The 27,615-nt window shown below is 45.7% G+C and overlaps 2 protein-coding genes across 33 annotated transcripts in view; one reads left to right on the forward strand and one right to left on the reverse strand.

The window, feature by feature from the left end:
* LOC104151998 (ubiquitin-associated protein 2) overlaps nt 1-9,121 on the forward strand; it is a 243,845-nt gene extending 234,724 nt beyond the window's left edge. For 23 of the 31 annotated variants that reach the window (XM_068926046.1, XM_068926022.1, XM_068926030.1 and 20 more), the window contains 7 exons: nt 316-394; nt 1,809-2,023; nt 2,762-2,861; nt 2,945-3,052; nt 4,573-4,640; nt 5,740-5,931; nt 7,112-7,462. In XM_068926046.1, coding sequence (XP_068782147.1) covers nt 316-394; nt 1,809-2,023; nt 2,762-2,861; nt 2,945-3,052; nt 4,573-4,640; nt 5,740-5,931; nt 7,112-7,207 — 858 coding nt within the window. In that variant the 3' untranslated portion in view covers nt 7,208-7,462. Of the gene's footprint in view, nt 1-315; nt 395-1,808; nt 2,024-2,761; nt 2,862-2,944; nt 3,053-4,572; nt 4,641-5,739; nt 5,932-7,111; nt 8,316-8,664 lie in introns of those variants that run through there. The other 8 variants (XM_068926037.1, XM_068926034.1, XM_068926035.1 and 5 more) reach the window with 3 other exon arrangements.
* A 4,886-nt stretch (nt 9,122-14,007) lies between these two features.
* Nucleotides 14,008-27,615, reverse strand: part of LOC138064275 (ubiquitin-conjugating enzyme E2 R2) — a 52,116-nt gene continuing 38,508 nt past the window's right edge. For both annotated transcript variants that reach the window (XM_068926054.1, XM_068926053.1), the window contains 4 exons: nt 26,018-26,104; nt 21,093-21,190; nt 16,464-16,598; nt 14,008-14,949 (listed from right to left, as the gene is read on the reverse strand). In XM_068926054.1, coding sequence (XP_068782155.1) covers nt 14,730-14,949; nt 16,464-16,598; nt 21,093-21,190; nt 26,018-26,104 — 540 coding nt within the window. In that variant the 3' untranslated portion in view covers nt 14,008-14,729. The remainder of the gene's footprint in view (nt 14,950-16,463; nt 16,599-21,092; nt 21,191-26,017; nt 26,105-27,615) is intronic.

The raw sequence follows: 27,615 nt of genomic DNA on the forward strand, positions 1-27,615 counted from the left end.
AGGATTTATTCTTGCTCGTCAGGCTCTAAACATCCTTTCCTCTAGATGGGTCAGCAGATTAAAGCAGAAGCTTGGACTTGGCTCATAAATTTACTATTAAATGATGCTATATTTGCAGTTGATGTTAAAAGTGTCACTAAAACAAGGTTTTTTGGAAGTTAGGGATCCAGCTGTGCTGTAAACTATAAGGTCAGCTTCTGCCCAAACCTCCTTTATTTCTTGCTTTTTCAATTTTTTATGCATGTAACAGTTGTAAGAACTGCCTAATTCTGTTATGAAGTTAACCATTAATAAATGATGTTGCCTCTCTCTAAGGATTACTATGGAATTACATTCCCTGCTCCTGCAACCTTAACAGGCAGAGATGGGAGCCTTGCTAACAATCCGTACTCAGGTGAGTGCTGTTTTGAGACGAGGATGACAACTTAGATGTAGGTCATCATGCTGCTGCTGAAAGAACAATCATTTTTCCCCTCTGCGAGCAGTTTAACCCACCAGTCCAAATTAGTCAAACAGAAATGAACATCTCTCTTTCAACGCTGACATTGATTTTTCTCTGCAGTTTTGGTCAATAATTTGTATGTGACGACTCCTGGGATAAAGCTGGATAATCTTTGAGAACAAGTGCAAAATTATTGTAAGGGTTAATGAAAGTATCATCTAATGCCTTTCTCAAGCATGTACAAATATTCCATGCTTTTTTTGAAATTGAGCTATCTTTCTTTCCTTTTTTTGCCCCTAGAATAGACCATTTCAGACCTTAATTAGCAGCTTCTCCTACTCTGCTATTTTAGCATTTCTGTATTTCCATCAGGAGCTGAGTCTAGCAGGCTTTTCCCGCTCCATCCCTGAGTCTGATGAACTTAATTTCCAAAAGCATGTGGTCTAAGAACCCCTTCCTCATCTTGGCCCTTGTTCTTCAATTGTCAATCTGTATAGATGACTTTAATTCCATCCAAGATTTTCATCCTGTGGTTTTCTCCTGCTGCTATCAGCTTACAACTTAAAATTGTAGCCATAGGTGGTGGTGTTCCTATAATGCAGCTATTAAAATTTGTCATGCTTATTGGCAGCTAACAAAAGGAATACTAGGTAGGAATGAGACAGATGTGATACGTCACCTCCCTAAAAAGAGTGAATATGCTACTTTGTAGGCTGCCAAAAAAGCAAGTGTGTTGTAGTGTTTTGCTTGGTTACTCACCTCTCTTAGGAGGCTGCTTTTGGGTTAATAACCAAATTTCCCTTCCTACTTCTTCAATAAGGTGGCCCACGATGCAAGCCTTGCTTTCCTGGCCTCCAGCTACTGTCTCCAGACCTTTGGTGGTGTGAGGAATCAGACATCTAATTACTCATGCTTGACAAATAAACAGATATTGACAAAAATATGCCCGTCATTGCCTGTAAATCCTAACTTGCTCTCCGCCCATGAAGCTTAACTAATCAGGTTAATCTTTAGGAGGGCCATGCTTTAACCCAGCAACCATTTGCTCTTTGGCTATTTACCATGGTTGTGCTTTTAGCATGCTTTATTGCAATGGTCTAACAGTGATGAATCTTCTCAGACTGTGAGAGATAGGTACGTATTGTTGGCTCAACTTTATCAAGGGATTAAGCAAGGCACAGAGTTCTCTGCCAAGAATAAGCAATGTCCCTGTGGCTGTCAGGAATAGAGACCAGGAGAGTTCTTCCATGAAAATCTGTAGCCTTTCAAGTATAGGACACTATCTCTTTTGCAGTTGTTAATTGTATTCAGAAGATCCTTTTGAAGTGGCTTTTATAGCTTTTCTGGTCGGTTATTTCTTTTGCAGGTGATGTAACAAAGTTTGGCCGTGGGGATTCTGCCTCCCCTGCTCCTGCTACCACATTAGCCCAGCCACAGCAGAACCAGACGCAGACTCACCATACGACTCAGCAGCCCTTCCTCAACCCTACCCTGCCCCCAGGGTACAGCTATACTGGGTTACCTTATTATGCTGGTGTGCCAGGCGTACCCAGTGCATTCCAGTATGGGCCAACCATGTTTGTAAGTATGATAGCCGAAACCATAGTCCTCTCTTCATGCCTGTCTGGTTTTGCTGTGTCCAGCCCTGACCTTCTAAGTCTTCCCCATTCTGCAAGGAATTTCCAATGAAGTTGTTGTGCAAGCCAGAGAAAATAATCACGGTTTCTTCCCCAAGAAAAGAGGAAATCTAAAAGACTAAAGCATACCCCTAAGCCCTCTAAGGCATAGGGCAGCACTGGGAGTCTTTGGAGGGAGAAGGTTATCTGGGAGGAGGTGATGCTCAAGGCAGAAGGGTAGATGAGTCTATTTTAGGGCCCTGTAGGATTGTGTTTTATGAAATGGCCTCAGGCAGGACCTTCCAGGTTGGTATTTTGTTTGATTCTGGATGGTGAGCACTGTGGTTGGTCCTATTCTGGTTTCTGGGTGAGAACTTGCTACTTACTGTTGATTTTTATACATGTATAAAAGAAATACACAACCTGTTTTGAGACATGGTTGCGATCAAAGCAAAGGCTGTGTGGCGCAGAACAGGGGCGGCTCTAGCAGGAAATCTGTGGCTTGCAAAAAACCGCTACAGGAAGTTATGACTGGAAGGGAGAGTGCCACCTCCTATGTGCAGCGTGGTAGATCCCAGAGCTGCTCCAATTTTTACATCTCCCGTGTGAGTGAGATGCCTTCCCCACTAGATGGCAGAGGGAGCTTGCCTTTCCTGTGCCGTTTCCCAGTTAAGAATGCCTTTTGTTCCCCTTCTTTGTCCAGGTACCTCCAGCATCTGCAAAGCAGCATGGAGTCAATCTGAACACTGCTTCAACTCCTTTCCAGCAGGCGAGTGGCTATGGACAGCATGGTTATGGAGCAGGTATGCTTCTCTCCGTGCTGTTCACTTGAGCATCCGCAGAGCTGCTTGCACACTGTAACACATTGTCTTGTACACACCGGCAGGCTATGATGACTTAACGCAGGGAACGGCAGCTGGAGATTACAGTAAAGGAGGCTACAGTGGGTCATCTCAAGCACAAAACAAATCTGCTGGCACTGGACCTGGGAAAGGTAACACATGAGACTTGAGGGTGTTCTGAGTGGGATTTAGTAGGGCAGACTCCCAGCATTGCCAGTCCTGTGCAGTCAACACAGCAGCCAGCTCTAAACAGGGTCAAAATCCAAGCTGTTTCTCCATCTCCCGTATACAAAATGCTTTTTTAATGCCCCAGATGTTCCTTCTAAGCCTAATGGCTGAACTTTGCCTAAGGATTGTGTGGCTGACATGCAGCTCTGTTCACAGTTGCACATGGGAGAAAATGGTGAACTGTTTCCTCTGCCAAAGTTTGAATTTGGTGAATAATAGTGGTCCTGCAGCAGTGCCTTGTCACTGAACCCTGAGCAGTTGAATACTGCTGCTGAAATGGTCCTTTGCCAAATAATGACTGGATTTTGAGTTCATTATTAGGCACCTGAGTTAGCTGTGTGTTAGGAGTGAGCAGGGCAGTTCACATGTCTCTAAACTGTTGTTTCAGCTGCTGTCTGTACACTCCATAGCTCGTTGCATTGTTTCATGCCTGGAAATGTTTTCTTTGTAACTGTAAAGGCTAAAGAATTTATACAGCTTACATGAAGGCTTTATTCTGCACATGCTGGTTAGACCTGAGAAATGTATAGTGAACTGCTTAGCACTAACTAGTTCGTCTCTGGGCTTAAGCAAATACCAAGCATTTGCTGTGCATTTGAAACACCAGCTGCACTGGACGCTACTGAAGTCTTCAACCAAGAGTTGCTCAAACTGTGGCCTGCAAAGAGGAGCAATCTTCTGGGAAGGGTACAATCTTAGAGCAGTACAGACCCACCAAATCCAGTCCCTGATTCATTAGCCAAAGGAACCACTGCTTTTATTCTGATCCAATTGAAATGACTAGAGCTGGTCTTTATAAGACCAGGAGTGAGTGGCCAGCTTGAGAGCTGCCTTGCTGATAAGTGATGCTTTCTGAGCGTATTGTGGCACGAGCTGATCCAGGTGGAAGCCGGCCTCAATCTGTAATATAATTTAATTCTCTAGGGGTGGAGGAGCATTGCAGACCCCCCCCCCCCTTCTGCATGATGTGAAAGTACAAGAGCACAAATGTGTGGCAGATGCTGAATCTCATTGCTCAGCGCACTACTGGAAAGGTCTTGAATGCTGTAATAGAGCCAAATGCCTCTCTAATCCTAGGGGAAAAGCTGGCTTTTCTTGAGCTAAATGAGTGTTCTGTGCAGCCAGCTGCTGCCCAGTGAAGTGCATTTGAATCCAAGCTGTAATCTGTGTGTATTGGACATGGATGACTTATCCCAGTGGGCTGGTTTCCTGCTTTGCATCAAGAGTGAGGAATTGAGCCCTTTTCTCTGTTCCTGTGTGGGGTGCTGTAGGTCTGAGAGCACAGAAAACCCAGCAGTTGCAGCCCAGTAGAGCATGTGGTGCAGTGGCCAAGGATGAAGGTGCATCCGCTGAGGCCTCCGGAGGTGTCAAGAGCAAAGCAAGCACAGGGTTCGAGTTGGGTGGTGTTTGGCTTTCTCATTGTTGGTGGCTTTTTGTTTTCCAGGTGTTTCTGTGACCTCAAGTAACACAGGTGTGCCTGATATCAGTGGCTCAGTCTATAACAAGACTCAGGTGAGGAACGCTGGACCCTCCTCCCCCTGGCCTTAGGCTAGGCCGATGGCTCCCTGCTTACTGGCAACTCAGCAGGACTTTGCCTAAGGCAGATAGGGGCAAATCCCAGGCCTGTTCATCCTGCGGGCAGCAGACTTTGGTATTTCTTCTAGTTACTCTATTTGGTTTTAGGGAGACTTCTCACCCTCCATCCCACCCCTCTTTCCACATCAACTCATGATGGAGGCTGCTAGCATAGACACAGAGCTTTCTGTGCTATCACCTCATGTGTACTGTGTCCAAATCAAATATGATGGCACCAGCCTTTTTAGACAGAATAGCCCAGAGAGCAGGTGAGTTAAGAGACCGTTTGCTTTTCTCCAGAGAGACCAAGTAGGAATGCCCACCACTGATACCTGTAGGTCTATATGACAGATACCACAACCAGCCTGCTCCACCTGGGGCCTTATGAGAGTCTTGTGGCTACTGGCTGTGCATGTAGTTTCCCAGGGAATGCAGAGAGCGCTTTGACAAGCTGTGGCGTGCAGTGGGGTTAGATCCGACTGCCGTTTTCCTCCGTTTTGGAGGACAGACTCTTTGCACCCTTTGTAGTGGGAATCGAGCCCCATGTGGTGTCTGGCTGTGATCCATGCCTGTGAGTAGGATACCAGCTCTCAGATACACTGCTTAGCACTAGGTGTGAAGCTTTGGCCAACAGGAACAAAGTTCTTACTGGAATTTCTTCTTGTGTTCTTGTTGGGCAGCCGTGACTTGGTCGAATAATTCCACTCTTGAGTCCCCACAATGTGCGAAGGACTGATTTCAGGCGACTATATCCTCCCATATCACACTAAGTAAAAAGAGGCTAGGGGAAAAAAGGGACATAGCTGTGGAAATGAAATTAAAAAAAAAATACAGGCATTAAAGCAGCAATAAAGGTGAGAACAGGAACTGAAACTAATCTGCTGAAGTGCTCGCAGGTATTCGATCTGACTTGGCTTGCTCACAGGGTTGATGAAAGGTTCAAGTGATCTGTGTTCAGGCCACTCTTGTTCTTGTCTGGTCACCGTGGGGCTGCTAACACAAGTCTCTAATGACCTCCCCGTTGCCTCCTATGCAGACGTTTGACAAGCAGGGATTCCACGCTGGCACACCGCCTCCTTTCAGCCTGCCATCTGCTCTTGGATCTACTGGGCCCCTGAACCCTGGTGCTGCCCCGGGTTATGCTCCAGCCCCTTTTCTCCATATCCTGCCTGCGCATCAGCAGCCTCACTCCCAGATGCTGCATCACCATCTTCAGCAAGATGGGCAGGTGAGTCGGCCCCTTGGGCCTTTACAAAGTGCCTGAATGCAGATTGCTCCCACGCACCTCCACGTCTGCTTTTCTGGCTTTGCTCATTGGGAAAGCGCCTTGATAATGATTGCAGACTACATGCCATTCACCAGCTTGGGAGTGTGTGTGGGGAGTGAGCCCTGCTGTGAAGAGGCCCTTCTGACTTAGGGCACAGAATGGAGATGTCCAGTGGGGTGGGAAGCTGAGGAGGCCGCCGCCATTCCCTGGCCAGGGCAGGGAGATCAGAGATTCAAACGTTTGCACTGTAATTCTGGAAAAAAAGAAGCATCCCCTGGCAGATTGCATGTCAACTCCTATTTCCGATTTGGTTTCACTAAGCATTGCACTTCCCTTCCTCTCTATAAATATTCCCTGAAAAACATAGCGTTCTGCTTTAGAGTCCAGGAACAAGAAATGACTTCTGAACGTTTGACATCCTTGCCTGGTGTGTTGTCTTCATTCACCTTGAGAAAGCTCTTTGCCAGTCCCCAATCCTACTGTTCTCCTTCCTTATGTTCCTGTGCCTCTGACAGCATTTTACAGTACAGGCTGTTGTGCAGAAATTGTCTTCTGAAAGAGAGGAAATTGTGTGGGGGTTTTTTGTGATTTTTTTTGTTTTTTGTTTTTTTCCTGAAAATAGCATAGTTACCACCCAAGTCTCTATCATCTCCACAGCATTACCACTCTGGCAGTCAGCCATCTCCCTCTGCAGTAAAAATGGTGGCAAAATCCATTTGGGAATTTCTAGTCTGGAGTAGGGGCTCTGCAGTGGTTGTAGGCTCTCTGCAGTGGTCAACTTCTCTCACTAATCCTTTACACCTTCTTCCCTGTGCTGGGGGATGGCTGCCTCCTTTTTCACCAGCCAACTGGAGCTGCCTGACTTGCCCCAGATAGGGGGGGTGGGATGACGCTTCCCTGTTGTCCTGTGTCGTGTCTTCATGGCCATTTTTCTTGGACCGTGAGACCTGGCGTTGTTGAGGAGAAGCAGAAATCACCCCAAGATGGGGTGTCAGTGTCTTTGAAGGTGTCAGGGCTGCTTCGGAGTCCCTGGTGGAGGCAGATCTTCTGCTGGTGACATGCTGAATGTGGCGTGCTCCTGGGAGTGCTGATACTGCGGGTCCCACAAAGGATGAATGTTTACATCCTCTTTAATTTCTAGGGTGGATCTGGCCAGCGCAATCAACCCAGCACCATGCAGCAAAAGTCTCAGGCTACCAAAACCGCCTATGGCACTTCTCCATACTGGACAAACTAAATCCGAAACCGGGGAGGGGGGAGAGAATGAAAGGAGAGGAGGAGGAGAAAAGAAAAAAAAAGAAAAGCCGAAACCCATTCCTGGAACTATTAGGAGAAGAAGTAACTGCTCAGCCAAACGTCTGTGCGGGGAGAACTGCAGCCAGCCAGCCATCCTCTGTGTGACTCGCCCGCTTCCTCTTTGAGTTGCTGTTGTATGTAATATATTTATGTATGTATTTGTAAATGTAATAGAGCCTAAATGTGGTTTTCTGCATCTTGCAGCCTGTTTTATTTTCTTTGTAGGGAAACTAATTATTCATTTCCCATCCGCACCAGGGCATCTTTCCTTGTTTTTTAAGCTCTATGGGCTTTATAACTCTGTCAAAGACAAACTGCGCCATTTTTATTGGAGCTGGAGCCCATTTATTTAATGCAGTTCTGAATTCAGGCAAATAAGAAGGCCTGGCCCCCAAAAAAGAAGAATCAAGATGCGTCCTTTTGGTTTGATTTCTGCCTCCATCCCCCAATATAGCTGTTACTCTAAAAAAAAAAAAAAGAAAAAAGAAAAAAAGAAAAAAGAAAAAAAGGAAAAAAAGAAAAAAAAAAAGGAAAAAAAAGTGTTTTGTGGGCCTTCCCCTTTCTTTTGTCTCCCCCCTCCCTCCTGCTGTGGAAGATGAACTCATGGGCAGTTTGGTCACTGTGGCCCTGAGCTGCAGCCTCACCTTTTTATTTTTTAATTTTTAAAGAAAAAGACAGGGTGTTTTTTTTCTTTCTTTTTTTTTTGCTTTTCTTTTTTTTTTCTTTTTTTTTTTTTCTTTTCTAGCAGGAGACTTTGGATGGCTCAGTGTATCCTGGAACCTTCTTTGCATCGTTAGAGGCAAAAACTATGTAGCGGTTTCTTAAATAAAAGTATAAGCTGTGTCTTGTACCTCTTTTTGCCCCAAGCCACCCTGCCCAGGATAGCCAGAGCTACTGGATGGAAACTTCACCTGTCCCTCCCCCCTTTTTTTAAAACAAAGACTATGGAGGCATCTCCTGGTCCTTTTTGTCCTGCACCAGTGCGGTGAATGTTTTAGGAGTTTCATTTCTTTTTAGCCCTTACTCCACCTAATAAAGATCTGAGCGTATCGCTGGTGTTTGTCTGCATTTTCAAAGGCTCCAGGAGCAGTTTTGCTTTTTACAGCCTGTCCCTTTGCCCCCCCCACTCCTGGAACAAAAGCAGTAAAGCTCAACGGCTCCCTTCCAGGAGGGTAAAATCAGTAGTTGGGCCTGCAAAGGCCATGGAATAAGGTGACAAAGGTGAGTGCGCTTTGGTGCTGAGAGCTCGGTGGCTGTGGGCCTGGTGGAGGTCAGTGTATGCCCCCCGCCCCGTGGTTGTGTGCAGAGGGGATGGGGTCCTGCTGTGACAGGCTGTGTCGGGGGGACAACCTGACTCTTGCTGCCTAACGTTGCCTCTGTCCCTGTACTCTGTCCTAGCCCCTGCAAGAGCAGCCAGCAGAGTTGAGGAGGGAGCACAGCAACAGCACAAACCATCCTTGCCTTGCCGCTGAGGCAGCACTGCTGCTATGTGCGAGCACCAAGAGGAAGGTCAGTAGTGAGAACAACTGAGGGACGGCTCCTGCCCCAGGCTTGTACTGCTGAGGCTGTAGCTCTTCATCACAGCAGAGGACATGGGCAAACCTGAAGCTGTATTTGGCCAAGCAGCAGAGAGAGAGAGGTGAGGAGCTAATCAGCTCACAGCCCAGCACTGCCCCTGTGGGCAGGCCCAGAGCAGCTGGGGAAGCCTCTTCAGCACTGACTGCAGGATGCTGTCCTTGCCTAGCAGCTCTTGCCTGATCCTACAGGGCTTACAGTGATGACACCTTGTTTACCTGCACTCAGAGCTGCTGTCTTACAGTTTTTATGACTGCCCATGTTGAAATGGTATGCTTTCAAAAAAAAAAAAAAAACCTTAACACTCCACGAAAGCCGTCTTTGCTTTAGACGCTAATTGATAAAAGCAGCACTGCTATCCCACAGGAGGAGTAGGTCAATCCTTGGCCATGCCTGCAGTATCATAGTGGACCCATCATGGCAGTGCCATGATGAGCTTTCGTGCCACCAATGTTGCTACAGGGCAGGAACCATCTTGTCCATATAGCACCTTGAGAAGAGTTGTTTAGCAGGGCATGAACAGCCACAGCTGTGCTAACTCCCAGCCTCAAGAGGGTGGGGGGGGGGGGGGTCTGTCTTACCAGCTTACCCTGCATCCCGGGGTGCTTTTGAGTGTCTTAGGGAGGAACACAGCAAAAAGCATCTCTAATAGGTAACAGCAGCGTGAGTTACAGTGAGCCAAGCTCAAGCATGGCAGTGAGGGATGAGCTCCTAGGCTCTGTTAACGTAGCAAGTAACACACATGCAAGTTAGTGTCAGTGCTCTGCACCACCACCCCCTTTTTTTTTTTTTTTTTTTACAGTTGTTGCAGAGCAACTGCGAGGCATGCCTGGCTCCCTGGCAGGGAAACAGTGTGGTCCAGTGCTGTCTCATGGGTGCCAGCTGCAAAATCTGCCCTTGTCATTAGCTGTGAAAAGGCTTTGCTTGAACCACTGCATGTGTACAGGACTTCCAAGCCTGAAATCAGCAGCTCTGGGTGGAGGAGGTGGGCGGTGCTGAAGGCTATAGTCTTCCTCTTCCACAACCCATACCAAAGCAAGGGCAACTCAAGGCCTGCTGTGGGCTGCACCTTGTGCTCCCACATGTACTGGGGGCTGCCCCAACACCTACCTCCAGGCAGCAGCATTTTTTGCTTCAAGCAGCAAGTGGTCATCAACTACCACCACTGCATGTTGGTTAACGCAAGGTCTTGGAGCCAGTTCTACAGTGCTATGGCTCCCTACATCCCCATCTCCTCCCTTCCTTTACTGGCCTGACTAAACAGGATGTTGTCTATTTTTCTTACCCTGGCTGCTACAGTAGGTTTCTTTTGCAGCAGTTTCCTCTCTATAGCTGCTGTTGCTGAAGGCACTGAGCATGTTTTCATGTTAGAGCCAGTGCTTCAGAGCTGCACTCAGGGGAAAATAAATAAATGGCGGAAGACTTGTGCAGTGTAAGCAGAAAGTGCACTCATTTGCTCCAGAACCATTGGTGCAGGTGGCGTTCATCCCCTCTTTCCCCCCCACACTTCAAGCTGAATGAAAAAAGGTACTGGCTCAAGATATCTGAGCATGTGAGTACTGCAGGTCCCCAGGCAGTTACAAGACCCTCTTTGCCAAATTGAGACTTTATCCTCTCTGTCCCCTTTCTCTGCTCTAGCAAGTGAGTTCTCAAAGAATTTTTTTTTCCCCTGAACTGCAGTAGCTTTTCCTACAGCATGCCATCAAGCATGACAGCTCAGGCCAGTGAATGTGTTTAACGCAGCAGCAGCTGCATTGCTAATTTTGCCAAGTGCATGCTTATATACAATAGTCCTTCTTCCCCCTAATTTTAGACCAACTGCAGCATTCACTCACTGCAGAACCTTCTTCCCCCCCCCCCCCCACTATCCAGCTTACAGAGAAGAGCATGGGAGCAGGAGGAAGATTTTCTTGTAGTGTTAAAGATATGGCCTAGATTTATCCTACAGCAGACTTCCATGCAAGCTCAAAGACCACCCCCCCCCTGCCCCAGGCCTTCAGCACTGCCCTTTAAGGGCACATTTGGCTTACAAAAAGCCCTCCCCCTACCCCAGCAACTTGTCTAACCCCATCCTGTGCTTAGGGCCTGCTCTGCCCTGTCTTATGGCAAAGCACAGTCCCCCTCTCGGCTGCAGGTTGGCCCTGAGTCCTGCTTCAAGTTACCAGTTGTTCAAGAACGTTGTGAAACAGGTCAAATCTCTCACACACTTATGCCTCCCTTAAGGCTTGTGAAAACTCTACAGCACAGCAAGGTCCTCAGGGCATTTTTGCAGACATACTTTAAGTCAGTTTGTTCTTTATTCTAGTGGAGTACAAGGCCACTTTAGAAAAACCAGCTTTATTTTCCCCAAACCTTTTGCATAGTTAAATATGCATAACTCTAGTAATGCTCTGAGACCAAGATGCAGAACTTATTTCTAAATAGCTGTTATTTAAAGCTTAGAATAACTCATGCAAATAAAACAGCTCAATTAACAGGGCAGTAACAATACAGGGCTATTTTCATTTCACATTTTTTTTATTAGTAGACAGATGTGCAGAAAAGACAAAAATAACTACTGAAGGGGAAGACAACACAAAAAATGCATCAATTAATTTTTTCTGGTAAATTATACTGAAGAAAAAAAAGGGAAAACATCTGGGATTTCAGCTAAGAAAACTACTAAGAAATCTAGTGTACCCTGCTGGTTTCAGAATGGTTGAAAACTGCATTTGAATAGGGTTGTAGTTGCAAATGTAAACGCTAATATTGGTTGAGACAGGAGAAAGGGGCTAAGAAAACCCAAATACACAGATTAAGTAAACATTTTTTCCTCAATATCTCTTAAATATTAAGCTTCAAAAAAAAAAAAACCCTCATACTTCAGTTTGTATCTCAAAAAAAGGAAACCAGCAAGTCAACAAGCAATGACACTGCAAGGGACAGTGGGGAAGAGAAATTAGTCTGGTTAATGTAAGAGCTCTCAAAATAGGGGGTTTTTTTTGTTTATGTTTTTTGTTTTGTTTTTGCCTTAAAAAAGGGGGGGGGGGACAGAAGAGTCATGATAATGCATCTTACAACACCAAGCTTGAAAATACAAGTCACTGGAGAGTATACAGTGAAGACGGTCAAAAGTACAAGGGAAATCCTGAAAGATGCAGTATCCTCGTTTCAAGCCAAGTCAACAGCACAGTCAGTGTTGCAATACTCTGCTTATTCGCTTTTCTCCCCCCCCCCCCAAAAAAAAAAAAAAAAAGCTGTAGGTTGGGTTCCCTGCAAGACGCAAGCTGCCCAAGAGGAGGCAGGCATTACTATCTTAAGACCAGTCCTGCAGCAAGGAGTCCCAGGGCTAGGCCTAGGTCTTGCTGTCTGATCATGTCCCACACAGTCCTGCTTGCTGAAGCTGGCACTCCCCGTGCGGGGCTGGATTGGAGCAGCTAGCCTGGCAGGGCTCACGCTGTCCCCACACAGGTAACTAGCTGCACTTGAGCCCCAGCTGCTGGCACCAAAAAAGGTGCTTTAGAGACCAAGTCACTCCCTCCTGGAAGGATGAGGAGGGCAAGCAAAGCCACATGGGCCTTGTGAAAGCCACCCATGCCAGCCAGTTCAGGAGAGGTCCCGCTACCTCCAAAGGTAACATGCAAGCAGGAGGGCAGACCATCTCAGGGAGCGCTAAGGGACAAGACACCAGCACTTCGGCTGCTTTTATTCCACATGGTACAGCAGGACATATTTTACAGGAACGCCCTGGGGCGAGAAGGAGCAGGGCCCACCTGGGAGGCAGCCCGAACCTTTCACCTGGCACCTGTTGCCAATACAGCAAGCCCCAGCCCCAGTAACACTGCTAGCACATCTGCCTTGCTCACTTCAGCAAATGGCTCTAAACACTACAAAAAGCACTGCCAACCCCTCCCCTCCCCCCAGCCAAGGGTCTGCTGTCCCCTCCTCTCCCTCAAGGCAGGGAGCAGAGCCAAGAGCTTGCGTACTCACAGCCAACTCATGGCCCCACAGACACTTCTGCCTGTTTTGTGGGCCAACAGGCAGAACCGCTGCACTGAGAGTGGCCAGGAGACCCCCCCATCACACAAAGTTCGCTCCCACCAAAGCACTGCTTTGGAGACCACAGCTGGTGACGTACCATTGAAAACCCTGAGATAAGAAGGGAGGCAGAGCCAAACGCTTGAGCCAGTAGCTCTTACCAGGGTAACTTCTTCTGTACCTCTGGGAGTGGAGGGGCTCACCCAGGCAGGGACAAGCACCTAGGATCCGACTCATTCCTCTAACTAAGAGATCCTAGAAGTGCCAGGGCTCGGCACGCTAAGGCAAGACTGGCTGCTGATCAAGGTATCATCCTAAAGGTGAATTCAGGCCACTGCACCACAGCCAAATGAGCACATTGCAAAGGGTTTAGGGTGCTGAGGGACTGAGTAATCAGGTTCTGCAGAAAAGAGCATGCAGGAACCCCCTTCCTCAAGGGGGAAGGGGGACTGTAAGAAAGATTTGCTAGGAGCTCCCAGGAACATGCAGGAGGCCAAGCTCCATGCGCTGGCTGAAGCGCACTGCTAAATACCCTGTCAAACCCTACCCCTGGCCTCCTCCAGCCTTAGATTTTCACATCCCTTTTACCTGTAGGGTTGCGGGACCTCCTTGCCCAGCACCCAGCCAGTGCGCAGCAGGAGAGCGCAGCACACACCTCTGCCCCATGCCACAGACTGACCACAGCGCCTGCAGCAGGGAGAGCAAGCAGCCTGGTGTCCCCAGCTCTGGGGTAGGCACCTGTCACAGGCAGCTTTGACTCCTGCCTTCCTCCCAGAGCCCACAGACAGCGCAGCTAGAGCAAGGCTGTTTGCCACCTCACGACCTACGTGCACAGCAGAAAAGGCTCAGGTGGGCACTGGAGTTGAGCTGCAGGAAGCAAGGCCTGCTAGCAAGCATTGGAGCAGGAGACTAGAGCATCTATCCGTCTCTCCCAATTCCAAAGACAAGGTCAGGATGAACACTGGCCAAAACAGCCTGCTGTCACCTCTGGGGAGGCCCTCTTGGCAGCCAGGAAGCACGTCTGTCTCCTCCCTCCAGAGGGGCAGCTGGCAGCACATCTCAGCAGCACTGCAAAACTGAACAGTACTTTATCCAACCCCAACCTAGTCTGAAAAAAATAAGATCAAATAAATAGCAACCCAGGGCTCAGTTGTACAGATGTGAAGTGTTAAGTGTTTATTTTAGGGTTCATATCACAAGCCTTTTCCAGAGACAAAGCTGATTGTGCCCTCTGAGGCTCCAGGGGCCAGCTATTTCCTAACTTGAGCAGGCTGAAAAGGAATACTGTACCTTTCAGTAACATCCCATCAAGCTCAACACACAGTAGCTTTACACTCTCCGCCCCACACCTTAAAAAGGAAAAGCCACCACCACAAGGCTAAACGAATGTACACACGCTATTATTGTAAATGGAGCAGCTAAACCTTGGCAATTTGCTTTGTGTGGATTTTTTTCTTCCCAGTAAATGCAGCGCTTGAGCTCCCAAAAACCCAGCTTCCAATGGGTTTGTTCCAGCTTTAAATACATTAAACATCTCAATGCAAGACTGTATTTAATTCAAAAATCTAAACGCGAGCAAACCTGTTTCGCTGTGAGCGTTTCGTAGAGAAGTGAAAAGGGGAGTTTCTTTTTTAAAAAGAAATCATAATACAGTGATGAAAGGGTTAAGAATGCAAGAATTCAGACATTCTGTGGAGGGTCTCTAAGAGGTCCATAAAAAAGGAGCAAACAGATCCATACAACAGGAGACAGCAGGAGACAAAAGTTTGTTGATCCCCCCCCCACACTTTTTTGCTGGACTGCTGCTAGGTTACCGCTGCTCCCTTCTGGCCTGAGTCGGCAGGGCAGTACAGGGGCATAGAGGGAGCAGGTCACGACTCCTCATTGCCAGAATCATCATCATCGTAACAGTCGGCATCTTCCTCCTCCTCATCTTCGTCGTCAATGTCGTCATCATACAAGTCGTCGTAAAGCAAATCTGAACTGTTGTCATTGGAAGGCACTTTAGTTTTGATGCAGTACTCCGCCAGCGTAGTGGGGACCTTCACGCCATCCTTCTCTGCCTCGGCTTTAGTAGCCAAAACCTGTTTCCTGTGGGAAGGAGGACAGAGCAACATGACTGGAACTGCGTGCCAGCTGCAGCACAACTCGACTATCTCAACTCTCTGTACGCACAGCTATCCCTCAGCACCCCCAGCCAAACACTCCTGGCAGCTCAGAGTCAGGACAGTTATTTCAACTGCTGCTAATGCTTGGCTGAAGCATCACAAATGGTACTATAAACAGATTCATTTCCCATAGCCCTGGGTTTGGAAGTACTCCAAGTTTGTTTTCAACATGCACTCTTTTTACAACACAAAAATCACTTATTCTGCAGAGTTCTGTGTTAGACACCTGCCAGAGCTCAGAGCAAGTTTCATTACTTTAGCTGCCCTGCCACAGAAGGGATGTTCAGGGGTTTCCCAAGATGACTTATCTGAGATGGCTTTGGAGATGCTATCCAACAGCCTTCTCCACCACTGATGCCTCTACCCCAATATGCTCAGAACGGAGCTTTCCAGGAGCATTTGGCACCTCTCTGCTCCCCTGTAGAGCTCACAGCTGCACCCCAGGACACAGCTGTAACCTGACACTGTTTGGGGGCTGGCAGGATACAAGAGTTTCCTGTTGCTTCAGGACAGAGGCTCTAGCTAGTGCCTCCAGGCAGCACCTGGGTTATGAACTGCTACTCACCAGTGCTCTTTCCCAGCAGGAGAGGAGCAGGTGGCAGCCTGTCCCTTCACCCACCTCCTGCCTGCTCTTCAGGAACAGTCTGCAATACTGTGATTATGCAATAAATCCAGTGCCACTGAAGCCAACGCAGCTTGAGGGACTAAGATAATCTCCCAATAACGCTCCTTGCACAGCTCAGGCCAGCAACTGACAATGCTGCTTAGCTCCAGCAACAGGTATTCTGCAGGCCCAACAGCTGAACCAATGCAGATGTGGTCTTCTGCCAGGCAAGTGTGACAGAAATCACACTGCGGTAAGGGCTGCCCATTTGCAGTTCCACAGCCACACTGGCTAAAGTCTATGTTGCCTTCCAACAGCACCTGATAAACCAACTTTTGAGGAAAGGACAGTCAAGACCGAACAGTGCTTCAAGCTAATCAAACCCAGCTTCACAATGCTTGCTAAATCCTGCTGATATTCCTTCAAATTGGAGGGACAAGTTTATGATTCATGAGTGCATTAAGCACAGAATTAGTGGGATGCAGTCAGTTTGAATCACATCCCCAACAATGCCAGCAGTGCTCGAAGGCAAGTAGTGACTTCAACTAGGATTTACTAGCAGCCAGGAGATTTTGCAGAGCATCATGCCAGATTAGTGTGAAGAAAAGACCAAGTTGAAGACAGATCACCCTTGCCCTTCTGTTCTAGAAGCCTGCACCACTTCAGTACTGAAAGCCCTACAGACCAGAAACCAGGGCTTAGAATAACAGCGCAAAGTTTAATTTCCAGAGAAACAACCACCGTGAGAATTCGGTTTCAGCAAATTCTGCAGGTAGCCTGTTTTACAGAATTCAAAGCAGGGGACTAGCAGCACCACACATGACAAAGCTTACCTAATGATTTCAGCATACTCCTTGTCTTTTCCTTTACTGTCCCTCCATTTCCTGAACATGACTGATGCATCCACATTGGCAGGAGAGAACGTGTTGGGCTCATTAAGCAAAGAGATTACACTCAGTAAGATAGTCCTGGAAAAGGTAACCACAATAGCAGAGTTAGAGCTCAGGATTCATGGATTCTGGGCACCCATGAATCCTTTAGGTGATACATCAGAAATTTGTTTAAGGCCAAAACTTAAGCTAAGGATAACTGAACCAATAGCTGAAATGAGAGCAGATATATATGCTGATGGCCTGGTGCTTAAGTTCATAGGGAAGGTGATATGATACAAACTGTCAAGGATCTAATTTGACTACAGACAAAATAGCAATGAACTTCAGAGCACATCAGAAAGCTCTTTCCCTCTGGATGAGCTAAAAGATTTGTGTTGTCATAGCACCTCTGCAGACCCAACTGAAGGATACTTTTGGGTTGGAAGTGCTTTTGCACAGATTAAGAACCACATTTCAGAAAGTCATTCAGCTGCCATGCCCAACTGTTCCCATCTAGACCAAACTGCAGTGGCCATTCCTTTGCCGTCTGACCCAAAAGATCCAATTCTAGCTAGCTAGAAGAGAGGAGAGAGGGAGAAACAAGAGGGTGGAAAGGGAGCACAAAGCCAAGTGTACTCTTGCACTTGGCCCATCACTTCTATCCACGTTTGAGATGGGGGTGGCAGGCAGAGCACAGATGAGTCCAGAATCCAACTTGTCCATGCTGCCTGTGGATGGTACAGGGTTGGGAATGTGCTTGGTGAGCCTGCTCCTCATGACTCTCAGCTTCCCGGCAGAAAGCCGGGGTGTTTGCCCATCCCAGCAGAGCAAAGGGGACCACTAGGACCCAAGGCACTCAAATCAGGCTGCACCACCTTCTCTGCCCAATTGTGCATTAGCAGGCTGGTGCTGCAGCTAGGTATCAGCTCTCCTCAGACCTTAGCCTGTGCACCTCTTGGGACACTGCAGCAGCATGTGAACATGGCAACAGGAAGACAATACAAATGTTTTTCAATACCCAGGCAAACCACCAAGGGCCCAGCAGAATTTGGCTGCTGGTACTCAGCAAAACTAGCATAAGCCAGTCACATAACCCCCAGCAAACAGACAACTTTCCTGGATTTCTAGCAACAGCATGGAACTAGCTGAACCTGCTTTTCCTACAGCCCTCTGCGTTTCAGAGCTTCTGCCTTTTGGTGCTAACATGTTGCCATGAGAGGCACAAGCACAAAAACTCAACAGCAGGCCACACTTGGCAGCTCTGCACACCCAGTCACTTGGCTGTAGCCAGCAGGACAACAGCTTTATAAGCCTGAGGCTGTCCCACTGGCAAAAGCTTCAGAATTTAAATGGAAGGAAAGGACACAAATAACAGGTCTTGAAATACAACAGTACATAGAAACTGCCCTGCAGAACTTGATTATTAAAAGAGACTACAGTCAATTGTACTTACACTGATTGAGAAATGCATTCAAAACAGTATGTGCTAAGTAAATCTAACAGCTACCTGGGATACAATTCCAGGAAATGCTTGGTCACTTGGATGGTTAGTTTCTTGAAAAATTTTCAAACTAAATACTTATGTCTGGCCAGACTGTTCAGCACAGCTATCAGGACAGTCTTCTAGAGTTTATTTTCCAAACGTTGTAATTCAGTAGGAAAGGAGAATGATAGCTCTGGAAAAAGCTGTCTAGTCAGACTGGAACGATGGGCAGAAGAAAGATTCTCTTTCACTTCATCCATCTCAAGGATTTATTTAAAATACTACCAGAGCAAATAAGCTATAAAGCCAGCCTGTTAGGTCCAGTAGTATTACAGCAGTTTCACTGTAGAGCAGGGACAGCTTAAGGAAGGCCCAGGGCAGGAGTTAGTATCAAGGTTTAGCATCTACTCCACCACGCTTCCATCAGTGGAGAGAAGACAAGCCTATTTCCACTTGGGTACCCCAAAGTCAGTGCAAAGCCACTTGAATAGGTCACCAAGGTAATCGGCTATCAGAGGTGAGGCTCTCTGCACTGCTCATTCACGGAAACGATTTGATGCGTTAATCAAGACTGTTGATATCCCAAGAACTGGGCATCGCACTCCGATTCAAACCTTGCTTTTGTGAGTGGGTAGATAAGGTACTCCAGCACAGAGGAATCCTAGTACATGGTATCCAACAGGACCCAAACCACAGAAGAGCTTGACTGAAAACATCTTCAGCACTGGACACTAACTGCACTGACAGGAGACAAACTGACCTATGCAATATTCCTGGGGATGTTTCTCACAGGCTAGATATATGCAAGTTGTCTGGATAAAGAGTGGGGATTTCAAGTCTCCCTTCTGTTTTCTTACCTTCGTCCCTCCCCAGTTACCCTGTCAGCTATACCCTATCAATAGTCATGCCATTTTGCTTTAAAGGTTTACAGTTCTGCTGTCTTCATCAGAACTAGTCACTCGAGATCCCTTTAGCATCAGTGAAGAGAAACCAGCAGGTTCAAGGAATCAGGCCTGACCAGTGCCCGTTTCTCTCCATATATCAACAGAAGGGCATGACAAGCTCAGATGGATGAATTTCATCCAAACCAAAACAGACATTTAGGAAGACTGAAGTTTGGGGGCTCCCTAACAATGCAGCCTTGTTGAAAAGGATTCTGTTCCAGCTTTAATCCACACTGTGGCTTCTTACAGCCATCTCCAGACATAGGTGTAGATTTGGCATAGCACATTTTTACTCTCCAAAGTGAAAGGACTTGGCTTGGACTACATTGATAGAGATATTTGATCTGGGCAGCACTCTGCAACCAGTTCAATACATTATGGCAGCCAAAAGCCAACAAAAACGGGCATGCTCAGGAAGCAAAGTGACAGTGAGTAAGTTCAGTGGGCTAACAGTTAAGTACAATTTTTATCTGTGCCTGCTGATATATCCGAGGAACGTTTTTTTCCCACAGAAATGTCACTCTTAAGCCTAAAACATTCCATGAGAGTAAGCGTCAAAGAATGTACCAAAGTGAGGAGAAGCAGGAATAGGAGAATTAGCAAGATGAGAAATTTCATGTCCAGCTTTCCGGGCTCTATATAACGAGCTACTCAAAGCGTTTACGTGATCTAAACAATCAGTACCATAAGCTGCTTCGTAACTGTGAATGCAAGCTTGCCAGCTAGTCCTAACAACCAAAGCAGATTATGTCAAATCTAAGAAAACCAGTTTAATAGCCACGTGAGCAGTGGAACAGGTAAACACAGCTCAGCAATATAAAGTTTAAAACTGAATTTAAGGGTTTTTTTTTGTTGTTTTTTTTTTAAACCTGGACTAGAACTTTTCAGAGGCTGCTTCATACTTGCTGTACTTGAGACAGATTGAACGGAAAATGACGACCTTTAACTTTTAAATGTAAGATTCCCTACTCTTCAGAACTTCATGCAACAAAGACACATCATTTCTTGAACCTTCTTAACCTTGAAGTAGTACACTCCAGGAGGGAATATCAGTTGTTATAATTTGCTGACTGTTACCTTTGCTAGTTTCCTGCCACATTAGTTCTAGTTCAGCACTTTGTAGTGTGCGTTACAATCCTATTCCAAGGGTCAAGAATCCAATAAATCCCCTTTGCTAGAGCTCTGCTTTGACAAAGGCTCTTTTCAATTGAGCGTTATCAAACCAAATTAGATAAAAGCAGAATCAAACTGTCAGACAACCCTTTTCAGATAGCTGCATTCCCTCTTATGAGCTGAGATTCCTAGCTTGATTTACCAATTAAAAACGGGGGTTTAGAGTTGGGGACTACCATCTAGAAAATCATTCTGAAAAGAAGTAGAATTCTCATGTGATAACCTAAAAATCTGAAGTAGACGCAATCATTTTAACCTTATCTGGATAAGGAATCTGAGTTAGAACAGGGCAAAGCTTTGCTCCAACCTTCCCCCTCCCCCCCACTATGTCACTATTCCTGCTGCACACATCAGTGATTTGCTATTTGACACTACTTTTATCGGTCATTTATTAGAGGTGTTTTGCAAAGGAAATGAAAATCATAGTTGAGATGTTTTAAAGAAATATGTTAGTCTTGAATGCCTTTGGTACCTTGTGATTCCTTCAGTTTTTGGCAGTGAAAGAAAACTACCTAGCTGTTCAGGACACCATACTGTAGAGAAGGAAATGGGGACAAGTATTAGAAGGCAAACATTGTGTAGGATTAGGTAAAAAGTTATTCTTACTGGGCCTGAAAACTCAAAGACATTCTTTCCCATATCTTATCATATCTTATCTGATCATATCTTAGAGGAGTCTGGTTAACTTAAGTGTAAGATAACATGGACTGGAAAAGACTAGAACATTTGAGATAATTTGCTTTAAGAATATGAAAAATTGCAAACAGGACAGAAGTCTGCTTTGTTAGCCCAGCCTCAGGACACAGCACTGTAGCATCTAAAGAGGCAACTGGGGAAGCCTGGCTTCTACCCGACTCAAGCCCTAAAGCCCCTAAAGTCTTAAATTCCCTTCCAAGTCTTTTTTCCCAACACAGGGTTTAGTCTAGGAAGGAGAGAGAGATGACTGGCCTTTGAGGCAACTGTTGCGCATCACCTTTTCCACGCTTTTACCTGACATTTTGGGTAGGGTTCCACCTCTCAGATGGCAGCTCTCCACTTTGTGGGTCATCTACAGGTGGGTGAAGAATTGAAATACATACATCTCCGTTCTGCAAGACAAAAATAAAAGCTGAACACAGGCTTGCTTGAGGTAAGGTCTGATGACTGACTTCCACCACTTTGGCTATGTTCTGAGCAACTAAAACTGTGTGCATATGGAAGCCCCCAAATACCGGTAAAAATATGGAAGAGCTGGAACAGCTCTCAGTTCATCCTAGGTCTGTTGTGTCTATAGGCTCAAGAGCCTCCTCTTCCTAAAAGTAGGATTGGTCTGCAAAGGGGTACAAAACAATTAGAGGTCAACAGGTTTAAATAATGTGGCAAAGGGAAAAAGAACCCAAAACAAAAAAATACCACAAACCAAACACACACACTTTGCATACAGCTAAATTGGTCTCTAGATTACAAGTGTTACACAGTGATAAAAGTTAGCTGTAGCTACATGAGACCTAAATTAGGGTTAAATTCCTTCTCCCCCCACCCCCAGCAGTAACTGAGTTAGCTACAGGAATCTTTAAATCCAAGGGTTTAGCACTCTACACTAGCCCAGCTATCAAAGCAATACTTCTCCTGGGACATAAGAAGGTTTGAACAGATGGTGAGGGGCAGGCTTAAGCCGCTCCCCTCCTTAGGCACAGTTGTTTGAAATATCAGGTGAAAAAGCAGGAGATGCTCTGAGGGTTTCTCTAAAAATCCATTCCAGCATGCAAGAGGAAGAATATTTTGGCACCATATGGAAGCCATACAGCCACATAATCCTCAATCTGTGTCTTACTTAACAGTGTTATGGCCTGAATATAGATTTAAAGCTTCATAATGCCTACCATTTATAAACACTTCAAGAAGCCTGTAACACCAATTTTCTATCAGTAACAGCACTCTAGGATGCTATTACTACGTAGGAGTACTGTAGCAGTATTCCTCATGGCCAATATCTTCCATTGAAGCTGACTCCAATGGTTCCCAGGGTACCAATACCTTACTGCAGGATGGAGTGAAGGTGCAGATGGGGCCCAAGGCCATCTAACAGATCTTGGCCTCACCAAGCCCTGCTGGCTTGCTTCCTCTTGCAGTCAGCTACTCAAATTACTCACAAGGACATGCAGTCCTATACCATCAGGTGACAGCCTCAGCTGATGGGTAACTTTCATGCTGTCCCCTGTCACCCTGATCTAAGATAAAAGCTGATTATAGGAACAAGGGAGACTTCAGATCAGTTTTGTTCAACACTACGAACCGGCAACACCCCAAGCACAAAGTCTTAGATATGTCCTGAGCACCCTCCAACACTGCTCTACCCACAGAAGTTGGGGTTCAAAGCAGTGCTGCTCACAGTAGCATTATCCGTGCCTTTGAGCCTGAGCCAGTGATCACAGCTACAGATAGCAACAACTCACCTGAAGAGCCTCACCATGATTAACAGTAACATTTGTTTTTATAGTCAGCTGAGATCCTGCTTCAATGTTGGAGGCTTGTGATCAGTATCTAGAATTCAGCTGCTTGCTAACCCTGCCAGCTATGCTAATCTAGCAAGTCTTCGTCATTCTGAAGCAGCTTTTTGTCAAGAACATAACTATGAACACCAAAGTAGCACCTGGAGCTGCTGAATACCCAAGCATACATCTACCTTGCTGGAACAGTTTTAAAAAACAGAACACTTTCCTTCTGAGGTCCTAAAAAGTCTTGTCCAATCTGTAAGTCTATTAATATCACTTCAAGGTAAAATTAAGCTTACCAATGTGAAATTCTGTTTATGGACTATTCTGGTTTTATTCCTAATTGCCGTTAGTTTACGGTTTCTTCTCTAGATATCTCCTGGGAGAATACAGCACTGCTGACCATAAGAAAGCACCCTAACGCTGGGGGGAAGTTCCTCATACGATCAGGTAAGCATTCAGAATGTGGGCCAACATATTTTGCCATATGAAACACAAGAGAAACAAAGCAGTAAACAGTTTTTCTCTTGAAATAACGTTAGGTGCTTTGGAATTCAAATAGGGCAGCACTGCACAACAGCTTGGAAGAGCAAAAGTGCCACGGGACCTGGAGAGATCAACATGGGTTTTTATGCATCAGTGTAATCAAGGGGACAGCCATCCTCTGCATATTTTTGAAAGACATAAACAAGGAGGATGGTATACTCATCTGCAGGAGGAACAAACAAAGCAGGCGAAATACACTTCTGTTAGGACAAAACTGGAAGGCCTTGTTACCTTATTAAAAATAAAACCTAGTATTAAACGCAGTTTGACCAAAATTGAACTGATGGCCTGAGTAAACTGGAGATACAGAAAACACACAAGTTACTCAAGTCTTATTGCTTAGAAGTAGAATGTCAGCCTTAACCTCTCCTTCTGGTCTCACCAGCAGATTCTGCAAACTGCTACCTTCTTTCATCTTCATTATACTGAGAGGTTCCCCTCCCCCACCCCCAACAAACCCTCAAACCTCAAGCCCTTTGCTGATTTATTCTCAGTTTCATTTGCAGTCATCCCAGTGCCCCCCATCTTCATTGCTTGGGCATTGTTTCCAAAAGAGCCTGCAAGCTGCTTCAGATTCCCTCAGCTCCAAGAAATACCCCAGCTCTCAGCTTTGTAGTTTTTGTTCATGGCAGTATTTGAAGAGTCACTCCAAAATATACCCATCAAGTTTCGGGTTAGTTTCCCCTCCTACCTTCAGTTGTTTCTGGAGCCAATTTTTTGCCTTTCCCACCAGTACCGGGAAAGGCCCTTTCCAAGATTCAGTTTTTGTACATACTGTTTTGGTAACATAACCATTTCCCACTCACCTCCTACATGAGAATTTCTGGATTCAGAAACAGCATCTACAGTATGGAGCTGCAATAATCTGCAGGTCTCAAAGTTTTCTTTATTTATAAATCAAACTCCCATGTAGCTGAAACAGAAACATCATCCTTGACTATACATTAGATTCTGTGTCAAGTCCAAGACTGAAGTCAGAGAAGATGGTCAGACAACTGATTTCAGGATGACCCCTGGGCATAACACAATCCTCCTGAGCATCCAGGAATTAAAGCAGATTACTATCCTGTTTTCTAGTGAAGTTTGGAGAAGCTTTTGGCAATTTATGCCTAAATCAGAGCAAGCTCAGATTTAAAAAAAAAGAAAAAAAAAAATCAAGTTTTTACTGTCACACCTGAAGTACGCTCATTCCAGGTTGGACATTTAGCAACAGCAGCAAATTGTTAGAAAAGAACCTTCCAAGCCCAAGGCTTCATCCAAAGCCACTGATTGTAGTGAGGAAAAGTGACATTCCTATTTTGAACTAGAGCTAAAGGAAGTGTTCTGAATCTCTTATGTGATAAGATGACATAGGTGTACCAACAAAAACATTTTTAAATGCCTTCAGCCCTCATAAGAAACTACTCAACTAGCAGCTCTGACAAGCTGACGCTTGTTTGGAACATCCAAGTATTCAGTGTGGATTTGACTGGCTGCCGCTAAAAGCTTAACTCAAGCTTGATCCAAAAATGGGCCTTCAACTTCCAAATATAGCTCTATTAAATTTGGTAATTTTGAATTTTTAGTACTGAGATTAGAAACAATACTGTATCCAGATAATGAAAGACGTTCTGACAACATCTCTGCACCAGCACTACTAGACCCTGTCTTGAGCTGCTGCTCAACATGGGCTCTTCAACATAACAGCTCAATTCAACCAGGCTCCAGGACAAACTGTAAAGGCCACTTGATATGTGAAAACCTAGCAAGGAGTATAACTTGGTCTATTCACACTGCGCAACACATGGTAAAGATCCCTGAGAAAACACCAGATAAAATCAGTCTCAGAAACAGAACAGCCTCACAGATATGTGGTTGCCCAAGCAATGGCACAGGCTAGCCTGAGCACTGCAGCACTTGCACAGCTGGGCCAGCATCAGGTCCTAAGCTAATGCACCAGAGCACTGCGCTATACCAAGACGTACCAGCACGCTCCTGCTTTAAAACAGATGTCCTCATCGCAGCACGTCCCCAGCACTCAGCTCTATCTTGACCTTATCCCAAATCTCTCCAAACAGCCTGTACTAGGCATGCTTTCAGGCTGGGGAATGTTGCTTTCTAAAGAGCATTTATATAAAATCATTCTCCTCTAGGGAGCTGCTGCCTACGTGCACTGTGATCCAATCATAGACCTACAGCACACAGCATTACATCCTCCAAACACACCCCAAACATGCACTTAACTAAGGGTCACTCTAAATTGGCTAATAAACATTAAATCCAGAGGTATCTGTCCACCCTTTCTGAAGGGTGGCCAGGGTGAGCATGACTTCTCCAGGAGATGGGGGACCACAAAGAGTGAAAGGCTCTCAGGGGCAGAAGAGGGAAATATGAGGAAGCGTGACTCTAGCCTAGCTCAGACTTCTTACTGGGAGTGCCCTGGGTCCCCAAATCCTTTTGTTTGTAGATCAATTGCTGTAAGAAACAGTTTCAAATTCCTGATATTTTTTGTTTCCATTACCCAAGTTATTTGCAGAATAAGTTCAAATGAAAGCATACTTGAATACTATGTATAGTTACTAATTGCCAAACTATCGCAGCAGGATAAGACCCCCCACTACAAGAACTCTCCCAATTGCCAAGCCACGGCACAGTGCTTCAGCTGGGACTGCCTGCTGTGCCTGCAGGTATGAGAAAGGCTCCATCCCTCCCAGAAAAAACAGCACTTCCTCCAAAGTTTAGATTTGACTGCTCAACCATGAAGCTGACATTTAACATAAACAACTAGCCATTTTGGTCATGGCTAGAGATATTTAATACCTTCAATACCCTAAATTTTTATAATTAGAACACATTCTCGCCTGAAGAGAAATTCATTAGTTTGAAGGAAAACAACAACAAAAAAAGAAATCTTACCTCATAAATGTTGGGATGCCACATTTTGGTCAGGAATCTGAAGGTAGGTGGTGAATAGGGATAGTCAATAGGAAATTTAATGTGAGCCTGCAAAAAGTAGAATTATTTTAGTCACTGTGAAACAGAATGAAGAGAAAACAACAGGCTACCTTTAGAGTGAAAAGTCAGAAAAAATAATTTCAATTAAGGCAATTAAGTAGTTTGTTTCACTCTATAGATTTTTTTTTTTTTTAAATTAACAAAAGCACTAACTGAACAACAACAAAATCTTGACCCCAGGACTGACCTGGGCTGGCAATGCTCAGAAAACCATCTGAAAGGTATTTATCATGTTCCAATTCAAGCAGCACTATCCATTAACTGTTTTTCAACACTAAAAATAAATTTAAAAAGCTGGTACTTAAAATACAATTGTTCCTTGCTGGGTTCAGAAGTAGGCTAAAAACATGTGCTGAGGTTAAAAGGCTTGTTTTATGCATGCTAGTGCAAAGACTTTAAATCACTTTGTGTGTATGAGTGGGTGTGGGTGTGCGCGCGCATGGTGGGGGGTTAAACACTTGCTCAATTGAAACTCAAGGGTTTTTGCCTTTTTCGTGTGAAAGTTTAAACTGATGCAGCTACCTGGGTTCCCAATATTAGGTTTCTTGCCACAACAAACATTTAACAAGTCTGAATATTGTTTGTGTATGTTTAATAAGCCTCTGTACCCTGATGAACCAAATACTGACGGGCTCTGACGGCAAACATGACCTTCCAGCACCTGTGCGGTCAGCACTCAGCTGTGGGGCAAAATTCTGAGCCGAGTCAGTTGTGCAAAGACTGCAGAGACCCCAGCAGTGGGTATGAACCTTCCTGTGCTACCCTGGGATTCAGGACACTCCAAAAGCCAGACAGCAGGAAGAGTGGCTGAATCTGAAATGATTAAGGGCCAGAGACTCAGGAGAAGCAGGGGGACTCGCACTCTGTTTTCTGCGCTCTGAAGCAGAAGTCCTCCCCTTGGCACTGGTTCAACGTGCCAAGAGTCCCAACCACCACGCCAAGGGGTATTCTCCACTGAAGCATCTTCTGCCCACTGTACTACAGCTGCGCTCATGTGCAATAGGGAATGCAAAACAAATCCAGAAAGAGCAAGTCACACACAGTAAGCGTAGAGCCACTGGTCACCCCCTTCAACTCGAAAAGGCACACCACAGTCCCCGTTCAACAGGGCATCCAACTATGGGACGTTTTAATCGGAAATCTCAGATACGTAAGCAGGCAGGCAAACAAACAGGCTTACTGACCTACTAAGTACCTAGCTACAGTTTCACTTACAGATTAGCACACACCTTGGCATCGTAACCTAAAATTTAAGTGCCAGGTAGCCCAGCACAGAAGGTCTTCTGTTCAACTTGAAGGAAAGCTCAGTAGCCGTTATGTCTACAGTTCTTCACATATCTACTTGTACTTATGCCTGTACACGAGTATGCCACAGAAGTGTGGCAGCATCAAGTCCTTACACCATGGTAATTTGCCATGGCACATTCACAACCAAGAGATTCATGACCGGCTTAAAACAATCTTAGCCCACAGTTTAAGGTCAGCTACACAAATGGCAT

Source organism: Struthio camelus, chromosome W (assembly GCF_040807025.1).
Source record: "Struthio camelus isolate bStrCam1 chromosome W, bStrCam1.hap1, whole genome shotgun sequence".
In the NCBI taxonomy this organism is placed as follows: domain Eukaryota; kingdom Metazoa; phylum Chordata; class Aves; order Struthioniformes; family Struthionidae; genus Struthio; species Struthio camelus.